The sequence below is a fragment of the Strongylocentrotus purpuratus genome, unplaced genomic scaffold (assembly GCF_000002235.5).
Source record: "Strongylocentrotus purpuratus isolate Spur 01 unplaced genomic scaffold, Spur_5.0 spur5_scaffold_13, whole genome shotgun sequence".
NCBI lineage: Eukaryota > Metazoa > Echinodermata > Echinoidea > Camarodonta > Strongylocentrotidae > Strongylocentrotus > Strongylocentrotus purpuratus.
In genome coordinates this window covers 12956605-12969882 of record NW_022145598.1, presented here as the reverse complement: position 1 = coordinate 12969882, position 13278 = coordinate 12956605, and the positions used below count along the sequence as shown (strand labels likewise).

General features: G+C 36.5%; 1 protein-coding gene across 3 annotated transcripts in view; it reads right to left on the bottom strand.

Annotated features, from left to right (window-relative positions):
* The window catches only part of LOC576560 (neurexin-4), a 46053-nt gene that overhangs the window by 14743 nt on the left and 18032 nt on the right, over window positions 1-13278 (bottom strand). For all 3 annotated transcript variants that reach the window (XM_011678751.2, XM_011678749.2, XM_776858.5), the window contains exons 11-21: window positions 11819-11939; window positions 11040-11231; window positions 10113-10208; window positions 8919-9058; window positions 7451-7630; window positions 6410-6632; window positions 5332-5427; window positions 3868-4007; window positions 2939-3184; window positions 1992-2147; window positions 707-880 (exon numbers count right to left, since the gene is read on the bottom strand). In XM_011678751.2, the coding sequence (XP_011677053.2) occupies window positions 707-880; window positions 1992-2147; window positions 2939-3184; window positions 3868-4007; window positions 5332-5427; window positions 6410-6632; window positions 7451-7630; window positions 8919-9058; window positions 10113-10208; window positions 11040-11231; window positions 11819-11939 (1764 nt within the window). The remainder of the gene's footprint in view (window positions 1-706; window positions 881-1991; window positions 2148-2938; window positions 3185-3867; window positions 4008-5331; window positions 5428-6409; window positions 6633-7450; window positions 7631-8918; window positions 9059-10112; window positions 10209-11039; window positions 11232-11818; window positions 11940-13278) is intronic.

Genomic DNA, 13278 nt, shown 5'->3' with positions numbered 1-13278 from the left:
AAAAAGAAGAAAAAAAGAAATTAGAAGAGAGAACTGTCTATATTAACGTTTAAAATCTTCATGTATCATGATCTGTTTTTTTTATTTTTTGGTTTTCGGTCAAAATTTTGAAGAAACACGATGGAGACGACTAGACATATTGGTGGACGTCGGAGGGCCTAGGCTCAGCATTAGGCTGAGTTGTGAAGCTTGTCACTACGTACCGTGTCCGAGTTGGTCCTTGGGCGTCCTATATAGCCGATAAGCCTTTTGCTCGCCAGCCACTGAATTCTTCATCATTAAATAAAAGTTTAGCTTTTAAAAATCCAATTTATCCAAATCTATATATCAAAAAAAGTAAATCTAATTTTAAAGGAATAAAAATCCTGAGAGAAGAGGCGTAAATATTCACTTCTGAATGAAAAACGCCTATAAATTAAAACAACAACAACAACAAGAGAGAGAGAGACAGAGAGAAGGAACTTGAGTGTCGTGGTCGAGTGGTTTCAGGCGCTTGATTGGAGATGCAAAGGTTGAGGGTTCGAATCCCGACACGGCACTAATATCCTTTGGCACTTGCTACTCTCCACCCAGGTGTCAAATGGGTACCCGGTAGGATGCGGCCGTCATTGTTGGTCAAACAGCTTGTGAGCGTCAAGTAACGCCCGGCTGGAATGCTCCCCAGTGAGTGGAGATTGTGCACAAAAAAGTAGAAAATTGATCTTACCCTCCTCATTCTCAGCCTTCTCCTGCAGGTTGAATCCTTCTCCGTTGATGACGAGCCCCCTGAAGCAGCCCTGCAGGGTGGGGACAGTTGTGGTACCCTCTGGTACTCCACCGACGTAGATCTTAACAAAGGATTCTGAAGGCCCACTGAATGGCAGCAGCGGTCTGACGGTAGCTGGAAATGAAAGGATGAATATGGGTATAATAATAATAATAATAATAATAATAATAATAATTGATTCTTATTCAGTGCTATTACAGACACAATCGATCAAAAAAAGAAGCATACAAATCATAACAACCAAATGAGGAACAGTAATTAAGATATTATGATCAAAAATTATATTCAGGTATATGTTATTAAAATATTAAAAAATTATATATCATTTGTCTTATACTTTACTCATGAATAACTAGGAATTTCTACCCTAGCTTTAATTTATGTATTCAAATATGTTTGCATAATTTTGCACTGCCTTATTCAATTTTTATCATCTCGCAACAACATCTTGATATTGCTTTTTGCTTGTATCCTTAGCCCTTTATTACAGACATTTCAATAACATTGCCTATGTGTCAATTTCTATACTAAAAATATTCATATATCTCATAACTTTATTAATAACAATCCATAGTCTCAACAACATATCAATAAGTGCAATGTTATTGTGATAATCTCCATCATCATCTCAATCAGTCACGTCATTTTCATAAAATCAAAACTATCATTAGCATCACCACACAGAGAAACATACCCTAAATTTTGAAATATAAAGATCATCTGTGAATTGTAACTACCATAAATGTTACATTCAGGGTCAAAGGTCACCACCTTAACAACATTCAGAATCATTAACTGTCATACAGACAGTGGCAACACTAATTTACTCCACACAACAGTTTTAAATATTACGCTTCCAGGAGATATTTCCATTGTTGTAAAGAAATGTTTGGCTTGCACCCAATAAATAAACATCGCGTGCTTGATCTTGTAATTGAAAACAAGTCAGAAAAATTCTTGGAACCAGCGCGAGATTTGAACCTGCTATCTACTGCTTGCTGGGCAACGCCTCTACCACTGGGCCATATCTGGTCCATGGCACAATCACAATGAGCTAGAAACAAATACCTTAACTCTCCTGATTCATTCTGACTTATTAAACTTCATTAGTCCGCCATTAGGACAGATATTTAAAGCTATTGTCCTTATGGCTTTTGGGGATTTTGTCTTACTTGTTATAAATTACATTTACTGGGTGCAAGCCAAAGGAAGGAAGGAAGCTTACCTGGTACACCTGTGAAAGGTGTTCCATCATTCTCTGTCAAGAGTGTTGCATTTCCATCCATGGAGGAGGAGTATTGCTCATCGATGACCAGTTTGATTGATCTTTCATCTCGTAGAACAGAAACATCGATCCATGAACCATCATTTAAAGCAGAGGCTGTATAGAATGAAAAGTTTGAAAGAAATCATATTATCTCAAAAAGAATAATGAATTACCCCAAAAGTCCTTTATAAATCCTCATACATGTAAATGTATTAAAAAAAGATAGCTGCAAATAGAAAAAAAAACATATGTAAATCACATACAGTATCAGATATTTCTAGTTTCACTCAACACAAAAAGTATCACTCAAACAAATTTAATTCAACAACAGATAAGATAAATGAGGTCTATCACGTAATATTACCAGTGTAAAAATGACTTTAGAATAGTCCCAGGATCTCTGTTTTATCATATCCATCTATCTTAATTACGCCAAAAAGTGTTTCAAGGTAAAACCTATTTGCTAAATAACATGTGAAAAAAACGTTTACAGTATCTTGGTAGATAGAGCAGCGATTTAAATTGTGCATTAAGTTCATAAGTTCATAATCTTCTATAAGGCCAAAAAAAAAAAATGTTTAGCGTCCTGCCTTTTGAAAAATAGGAAGGAGGAGGCCCTTTTTTTTCTTCTTCAAAATGGCCACTCAAAATGGCCACTCGGTACATTTTCCCTGACAGTTGGGCTATTTTTTAAGATGGCCGCAGACATAAAAAAAAAAATTAAATCAGAAATAGATCCATTTTAGCAGTGTTTTTTTCATGTGTTTTTTCTTAAAAAAAAAAAAAATCCCCCCCAAAATCCAAAAATGTCAACCAACAAAATATAAATTAGGAGGCGGCCCCCAAAAAGGAAGCGGTCGGGGACGCTAAACATGTATACTTTTTTTAATGGCCTAAGACCTTACCATTCATCCTAGACACAATCTGCACCACTTCCTTGCCCTTGTTGAATTTCATCACCAGGGAGTCTCCTCCCTCAACGTCCAGCTGGACAAAGTTTCCGACCTGGTCGTGGGCGTAGAACAGGAGGGCATCGGTCTGGAAGGTACGGAACCCAAGATGGAAGTCGGAGGTCAGGACGGCAGTGTCCTTGGGGTCAAGGTTCACGAAGGCGGAGTCCATTTGGAAGGTGAGGGTGTCCATCCTCTTGTCTACATGAGTCGAATATTCATAATAAGGATTGACAAATTAAAGTGACTCGGTAACATTGCCTCAGATTCTGAAACGAAATCCTGGATTTAGCTCATGCTGCAATCATAATCATTAAACTTAGGTCAGTCAGGAATCCCATTACTTTTACAAGCTGATCGCCTGCCTGATTATCAAGATATATATGATTGGAAATCAAAATTCAATTTTTCGTTTTCCTAACGGTTTTTATAACACTACAGTCTATCGGGGAAAATAAGTATGGTAAAACCGGTCACTCAAAGATTTTACTTTTTGAGGCACTTCATGGTCATTTTGAAGGGCAAGTTTTGTAGGGCTTCAATATTACACCATTTCACAGACACTGATAACACATAGAGCCATGCATCTCAGATTTAACATTGTTAAAAGATGCCTTTAAAATACATGTACAAAGACAAGCCGTTTATGCCACACTTTGCTCTCACCATCATGATCTTTAGATAATATTTTTTTCTACAATAATGAATTATCAAAAAATGTAAATTCTGTAGATTTCTGATTAGGATTTGTACGCCCCTTAAGAGACCAATGCAAGTAAATGGTGAGAACAAACAGTGGCATGAACAGCCTGCCATAGTTAAGTCCAACTTAAAGTCAATCTTAGTCTTTGTGAAACACTCTCCTGGGTATATGGTCAACTTACCGGTTGCACAGGTCTGTCCAAGCAATGAGGGATGAGTACATTTACACATGAATGAACCCCATTCATCCAGGCACTCTCCTCCATTCTGACAGGGTTGTTTATCACATGCACTGCTGCAGCCAGGCTTCATGTACTCGTTCCTATTAAAAACAACAAAAGGGATGAGAACTTTGGTGTTTTAAAAAAATAATAATAATAATAATAATAATAATAATGTGGAATAAGACAGGTACCTCCATGGTATGAAGGTAATGCCAATACAATTGCTTTTAATTCTTTTAATTTTATTTCTGCATTTTTCAACATAATATCAAGTAATATACAAATAAGGTACATATATGTTATTAAGCAAAGTAAAAATACATGTATAATCATATAATAATATAAATCAATTAAATAACTATTCCTTTCAAAAAACACATAGTTGACCAATCATTTCAAGAATATATATATTTGAAGAATGCAGGAGACTACCATCAGCTACAGCTTGAATGTAATGGCAGCCTTGCTCTCCTTCTTGTACACTTAAGACATATTTCTTTTTTTATTCAGTGAAGTTCTTTTTGTCTCTAATGTCTGATAAGGCAGCATTCCCATAACAATTGTAAATGTTATTTCCAACTACTTGTTATTGTTCCTTTTCCTTCTACATGTACTTATACAAAAAAAAAATTCAGATGAATGACAAACCCCTGGATTGATATTGCTAAGAGCATGTTTCCCTGGGAGGAATTGTGCAATAATTCATTTTTTCATGATATTTGAACTAGATGACTTTTCCATCATGATTTATACATTTTGAGTATACTTAATTTATTCTTCAGCTTACATCCTAATAAAACGTCCAAGAAAGCAGTCAAGGCCCCTTGGAACAGCGGTAGCAAGAAGAGGCACGGGGAAAGAAAGGAGGGCTATGAAATCTACAACTACAAAGTCTTCAAGTTGTCTAAATTCTGTTATATGGTCAGTACATCTGCAGATCGAGACACACTACTTGTAAATCAAGCTCAACATCTCATAAGCACCACTTCACTTGCAACATAAAAATAAAGGTGAGTTCTGGTCATCCGATTGCAATGTGAAAGAAAAGGTGTGGAATGGATCAGGAAAAGTTGATCATGTAGCATGTACTGTAAGTATAGGTGTGTACTGCAAGGTTCTGCAGTCATCAAAATCATGATAAATTTGGCCCAGTCTTGGTAAAGTAACAAGCACTGTACACAGAAAGATGTATATGGGGCTACTAACCTTGATTTTCTAATCTTTCTAGCTATGCTCATTACTCAGCCAGTATACATTTTCTACCAAAATTGTTAGGCAAATTACATTTATTTGTAATCTTGAACATTCAGTGTAAGTTTTGTTTGATTCTGTGAGAATTAATTTTTTATTTTTTTTACCAGAACTCACCTTTATCTTTAGCACTAATGAATAGATTTCTATGAAAGCACAAAGTGCACTTACGTATACTCATTGTAGTAATCATAGATGAATTGATATTTGCCATTGATGAGCACTCCTGCAAGACAGCCACTCATCCCATGGAAACCTGATGGAAGACTGAAATGAAAGAACAGAAGCTAATTAAATGGAATGCTCCCCAGGGAGTGGAGAATGTGCATACATTGTGTGCAGGTAAGTCTGAATCCCATGACCGGGGTAATGATATATCTGTAAAGCGCTTTGAGAGGGCCTGTCGTCCTGAAATGCGGCTATATACATGTAAGAACAAACTATTATTATTATTATAATTATTAATAATAACTGCACTCATTAAAACCTTTATTCCATACAACAGCGTACATGTACCATTACTAATACATTGACAAGCTGAATTCACAGTGATTACACTAACAGTGGTCATGAAATTATGGAAATAAATGGTGGAAATAAATGTATAAGTACACTGAACACTGTACATGTGTGCATGTTTGCTATGTAAAAGACAACACCAATTCATAGAATTAAAACCTATCAAGACTAATATTCAGGTACTAAATCAAAAGCGATTTTGCTGTTTTTGGAGCAACGTATCAATTTTGTCAAAGAGATACACATTTGTTTTCAGAGTTTGATTTTATACCTGCAAGTTTGATACACCAAAGAGTTAATACTGCTTTATTCACTGATGAATAAATCCACAGCCATAGAAAATTCCATACAAGGTGACCTATCAGCTACAAACACAATTTGTTGGCAGCGATACTACAGTGAATATATATTTATTAAATCAATTCAAAAACATTTCCCCAGCATTCAATGGGGGAGGTAAGTATGAGTATGAGGAAAAATAAAGAATACCGGTAACATTAAAAAACTCTAGCACAGAGTCTATGTGGGACTTCTACTCCATTATTATGTTAATTGTTATTGCATAATTGTGTTAAATGGGGGCATGCTACAAGAGTCCTATCTCGCACCATGGGGCAACGTGTCTGACACGGCCAGTTGTAGCAACAACTTCGAAGATCAAGATAATTTAATCTTGATCTAAGGAGACACGAACGAACGAACAAACTCCATTATTCACATATACACTTACACTCCACTGCCACCGAGATGCATCTGCCCATGGAATGGGCCCATCTTCTGACCGACCGGCAGGGTGAGAGAGTAGCGGTCAAAGTCAATGGTCACATGGATCTCATGGGTGGTCTTCTGAAGGGTCATCGTATGCCATTGACCATCGGTCATCATCCTCTCGGTGGTGATGGTGTGTGTCTGGATGTCATGGTTCATGTGGAGCTCCATCTTCAGGGTGTTTGCTACAAAACGAAACAAATTAAAATTAAACTTAAGAGTAGACACTCCTTGATTGCAGATTTGAGACTGCCACAAATGAAATCTCTTTATCTTTCTGATTATCAGTGATGTACAGTACATTTAGTCCAGGGCCCGGTCTTTCACGATTGATCCAAATCCTCTAATTAATCACAAGATTGCAGTCCCCTATCTCTTATCTACATATCTGCCATTAACATCAACTCTTTAGCATTTGCAAGTCACAAGTATATTGACAATTATTTACTGTCTTTGGTTTTCAAAACGACTCAGTTGAAACCCAGGGCTATGGCCTCAGGTAGAACCAGGCTACAATAGAATAAACTAAATATCTTCTACAATCCTATACACACAGAAAAAAGTTGCATGGTAAGGCCTTTAAAGTGGACCATTCCAAAACCAGTTCAATCAAATATAGAAGTAAACACAAAACTAGCTTTGCGAAATTGCTTTTGATGATTAACTTACTCTGTTCACATTGATGTGTATTTCATATGTAATAATAATAATAATAATAATAACAATATTTATAAAGCGCAACATATCCATCTCTAGAAATGCTCAAGGCGCATACAAATAATTTAAATTAATATTCAACATACTTAAGATTAAAAAATATTAAATGTTAACTTGCATTAGATCATACAAGTATTGTAATTTGTAGGTTTATTTGCACTTTTTTGTTTTGTTTAATATGTAATTGTTTATCGTTCTATTTTTTTTTGTCATAGCGCTTAGAGACTTCGGTGGTAAGTGCTTTATAAGTAACGTTTTATTATTATTATTAAAGCTGTCTTCTTACGTCCGGTGATAGATGCCATGAGGAAGTTGTGCGTCCTCCACGTTGCCCTCTGGTGGAAGAGTACAGAGTTGAGGTCGTGGGTACGGAAGCTGAAGGAGAACATTCCGGAGTGCCATCCCTCCATGGGCAGAAACTGCTCTTGGTTCAACAGAGACACGGTGTATGGATGAGTGTAGCCCACTACAGGAAAAAGAAGACAGAACAGTTGTTAATATGGGATAACAATGAGGAGTTCCCATAGAAACGGATGCACACAGCTCTCAAAGCTTGCATCATTTTGTTTTTAACTGAAATCTATATTGATATATATTGAAGTGCAGCATCACATATATAATGTGTACATGTGTTCTGGTTACACATTGATCTATATGCAATAAAATTCTTCAAAAACAGCTACATGTATGTCTATAAAGTGTAAAGTATTGTCTTGTCCCTTTCTCGTCTCTGTTGGCATTCCCCTTTTATTTCCCCTATTTTATAGTTCCTTTTGTAGTTAAATATTAGATAATTTAATTACTCATTATTCCTAAGTTTCATTTGAGGTGTTCACACTTGTACAAGCATTGCTTTTTAGTGGACCCCTCTGTTTCCAACATGTATTTCTTAAATTTGTTTTAAATGCTTAAAATTGATTTGTAATGTTTTGTTGGAAACATGAATAAATTTGAATTTGAATTTGAATATGTATGTCATTTTAAAAATAGAACCATCACCATTCCTTGTCTCTAAAAACCTACTCACTAGTATAACAACTGATTTGTTCACCATTTCCTCATATTTCTATTAAATGCTTTTTATCCATTCAAGTGCTTGTCTTAGATGTAAGTGTAAGATATATCAATGCAGTGTTTGTATAATTTTGTTAAGTGAAAGGACACTACATTCAATGTTCTAGTCATAAACAGAACAATAAACCAAATGATTTACGATGTGTAGCACAATCCAGGAACATCCCGTCCGATTCAATCTGGGAATCTAGTTGCTTAATTAAATGTGCTGATCATGGTATGTTTTACTGTTGGTAGTGAATGACAATCTCTTAACTGCATGGTATTGCAATTACATCCAATGTTCACTGTACTTCTGATTTTCTTTCTAGTATGAACAGCCCCTCAATGTACAATTACTTTAACATTTGTAGTTCCACTGACCTAACATGTTTGTTCATATTGTATTGGGCCAAGGGTCAGTGTTTATAACTTGTTTCTTCTCACTTGATGGTATCGCAACTAAAACCAACGGTTAACTCCTGATTTTATCTAATATGAATAGACCCCCAATATACAATTACTTTAACATTTGTAGTTCCACTGCACCATTTTTGTTCACATCGGAGAAGGGTGAGGGTCAGTGTTAACTTGTATATCCTAACTTGATGGTATCACAACAACAACCAACGTTTAACTCCTGATTTTAATCTAATATGAACGGATCCCCAATACACCATTACTTTAACATTTGTACTTACGTGTCTTTTCACATCGGAGTGGGCCAACAGTCAGAGTTCCCTTGGTGAAATCCTCTCCAGTGTGAATGTACGGTTTCAAACTCAGCTTGGTGATCGGTAGATAGAACATGTTTGTGATGTAACCACTATCTCTCATCCACCTGAAAGAGAACAACAAAGGATTTTAGTGTATTGTAAATAATATTAATAGTACTAATGGTGGCAGTAGTAGTAGTAGTAGTAGTAGTAGTAGTAGTAGTAGTAGTAGTAGTAGAAGTAGTAGTGGTAGTAGTAGTAGTAGTAATAGCAGAAGTAGTAGTGGTAGTAGTAGTAGTAGTATTAGTAGTAGTAGAAGTAGTTGTTCTAATAGTAGTAGTATTAGTAGTGGTAGGAGTGGTAGTAATGGTAGTAGTGGTAATATTGGTAGTAGTGGTAGTAGTGGTAGTAGTAGTAGTAGTAGTAGTAGTAGTAGTAGTAGTAGTAGTAGTAGTAGAAGTATAGTAGTAGAAGTAGTAGTAGTAGTATAGTAGTAGTAGTAGTAGTAGTAGTAGTAGTAGTAGTAGTAGTAGAAGTATAGTAGTAGAAGTAGTAGTAGTAGTATAGTAATAGTAGTAGTAGTAGTAGTAGTAGTAGTAGTAGTAGTAGTAGTAGTAGTTGTAGTAGTAGTAGTAGTAGTAGTAGTATAGTAGTAGAAGTAGTAGAAGTAGTAGTAGTAGTAGAAGTAGTAGTAGTAGTAGTAGTAGTAGAAGTATAGTAGTAGAAGTAGTAGTAGTATAGTAGTAGAAGTAGTAGTAGTAGTAGTAGTAGTAGTAGTAGTAGTAGTAGTAGTAGTAGTAGTAGTAGTAGTAGTAGTAGTAGTAGTAGTAGTAATAGTAGTAGTAGTATAGTATAATAATAATAATAACATCAAAGTATACCAAGAATAATGATGATAATAATAAACAATAATAATAATTAAGATAATAATAATAATTAAGATAATATAAAGAAAAGTAAGAACATAAAAATGGGACAACAAAGGAAATGGTAATAGAACTAGTTGAAAGCAATTTTAAACAGATGAGTTCAAGGGCTCTTCAAAGAAACCTGCACATAGAATAGTGAAAAATAAACTGTGGCAACTAATTCCATATTAGGTGAAGCATGTGTACAAGACACTTGTGAGTAGAACACATATGGCCTTTGAAGAAGATATGACAATAATCTTGATCTTACGTTGAGCGTCCCTTGTCGCAGTCTCCTATGAAAGGCATGGCATTTCTTTGCACTTGCTTGCCCGATACAGTGGTTATGATAGTGCCGCTGCCTAGCCTGGTAAGTGGAAAGAAGCAGAACAAAAGCTATTATGATCGACAACAGTTTATTTATTTATTTATTTATTTACTTCTGACATTTAGACAGGGTGACTCATTATCACTAATAATGGTGGTCTTCCATGAGGCTCTGTTAAACATAATGAGGTACATTATAGTTTAATAAATATATATATGATAATAATATTAATAACAAAATCTTGAACATCAATTTATAACAGCAATAAACAATAAGTAAGAACATGTATAAACATAATTATATACAAAGGATTTGGTATCCTCGTGATAAAAGAATGGTTTGTTTGTTTTGTTTTGCCTTGCTTTTCGTTCAAGAAATCGTTGTTGCATAATTATAATATTTTAATATAACCTTATAGCATAGACAGTAATTAGTTTTTCAATCCGATGAAAAGTAGTAGCTATTAGCATATTATTTCGGTAAGTATTAGACCTTGAAAAAAGGCAACATATACTTTGAGTTGATCCATATACAGTCGAACCTGCTTTAGCGACCACCTGTATAGAAAGACCACCTGTCTACAAAGACCAATTTTTTTTTTCCTTGAAAACGGTTACTCATTGAAACATGTACTTAAGCAACCTGTACTTAACGACCACCTGCCTATAAAGACCACTTTTTCTTGTCTTCCTAATTCAGCGGTCTTTATAGACAGGTTTCACTGTAGCAAAAAAACAAGATAAAACCTAGACCTCAGCCTAGGTTCCTTTGTACAGCTCAACCAGCTTAAATCCAGCTTTATATTTTCACTAAACAGCCAATGATCGAGTTTCAAGTGATTCTAAAATACTCTAGTATGTGCTAACTTACCTCAGGGGTGCTTCGAAGCAATGGTAGTTAAAATGTTGAGAGCAGCCCGTGGACCTTCCGACTAGGAACTGGAGCATGGCATTGGTCATGAACTGGTACTCTAGGTCAAACTCAACGTGAGGGAGTTCAGCGTAACGGACCAGCGTCTCGGGCTGAAGATTGTGAGGGATCACAAAAGCTGTTGTTCCTTGACTGGTACGACAGAAAGAAAAGAAAGCAAATAAGTAAGAAATCTACTGTGGAAAATATATCTCTTACATGCACCTGTAGATGCATGTGTCAGTCATATTTGATGTAAAGGGAATCAGGGGGATCTCAAAGGCTGTGTGTTCATGAGTGCTTGGTAGAGAAGACACATGCAACCTTAAAGAAAGCTTTCATGGAATATTAAGCCATTGTGTGTCAGTCTAGTGGATAAGGTACCATACATGTACTTTGGATCAATAGATTTGTGTTTCAAGTCCAAGCCATGGGTCTTACATCTTTAAATGGCAAGACATTGTGGGGTGCGCAGTGGTAGCGCAGAGGTCACATAGCCAAGAGGTCCCAGGTTTTGAACCAATTCAATGCACTATAGTACCCTTTTGTAAGGCATTAATTCTCATTACCAAGTCCCTCAGAGAGGACGCAAAACCGTCAGGCCCCTGATTGCTTACTTACAAGCACAAGCATTCTTTCTTAGCAGTCAGGTAAAACAAACAAACCAACCAACCATTATTAGTCTACAATGCACAATTGTTGGTGAGACTACGTGGGACTAGGTTAGGTGGGACTATTACCTGAAATCACAGTTGATGTAAAACGGTTCAAATGGTCCAGCACCGTCAATATCAATGAGCTTAGCTCCAGATGCAGTGTCGCCTGAATAGAAATACTCTGCGCAGGAACTCTTGTAGGTGTCTAAGAAAGAAAGATAATTAAAACAGGTTATATTAAAGATTATACAATTTAACATAGAGCTTGACAACGTGTTTGATGTTTCAATATCAAAGTTCATCAACTATTAAAGGAAAAAATTCTAAAAACCATAATCTCAAACTGCAATTGTGATATTTGTGTGGATTTTCAATGTGAAGACATTTTTCCTTTGAATCATTAGTGTGATACAATTACAATTATCATGAATATTCTGAGAAAAATAAGTTGTACACAAACTTTTTTTGTTGTAATTAAGAATAAAAAGCTTCAGGAGAAAAAAATGCTTGAATACAATGCTTATACCACAAGACATGTCACATACAATACATGTTTTTAACTTGATGAGTTAACAAATTAAATGAGTTGGTTACTCATTAAGGCCCGGTCACACAGCCCTCCACGGGCGTATCGCGGCCGAATCACGGCCAAAAATTTCTGCCCGTGAAGCAGACGCTGTTGGACGCTTTGAGGTCGCGATAAAGACGCGATACAGCCGTACTTTACCCGTCGTTACACGCGGTAAGAAATTCACACGCGGTTGGCCGCGCGAAAAAGTTTTGGGCTGCCCAAAAATTTAGACCGCCGGGTAATCGCGGGCGGTACACGTGGTACACACGCGGTAAAGACGCGGTACAGACGCGGAACGAACGTGCTAGGACGTGCTACGGCCGCGGTTAAGACGTGGTTACACGCGGAATTGGACGCGAAATTTTAGCGGGTAATCGCGGGTGGAGCACGGTCATAGCACGTTTGTTCCGCGTCTGTACCGCGTTGTTATCACGTGCATTAGCGTGTGTACCGCGTGTAAGCGTGGTAGGCCGCGGTACCGCCGCGCTTCACCCGCGATAAGGACGCGGAACAGTCGCCGGCGTCTGTTCCGCGGGCATACCACGGGTAAACCGCGGGTAAGCCAATTTTGCACATTTTCCACCACGGGCAACCGCGGGCAAAAAAAAAATCGCGAAATTTTACCCGCGATACAGACGCGAAAGGCTGTGTGACCGGGCCTTTAATTACACTCATCTTGATATGTTCCATACCAGGTTTAATTAGTAGTAAAAATGTCTTCAGTTAATTGGTTACTAATATCATGGTGATTAAGTACATGGGTTATATTTGTTTTATTAGATTATATTGAATTTTGTGAACACCTTTGCATGTTTAACAACTTAGATGAAACAATAAAGTTAAGTATGCAAACATTAGCTCCTTCAAATCTTTTCACAGCCTTCTAGATGATTTAATTAATTTAATTATCTTTATGGCTATGAAATTGTAATAAAGAACATAAACAAATGAGAAAGTAGCAAAATATGTTTTT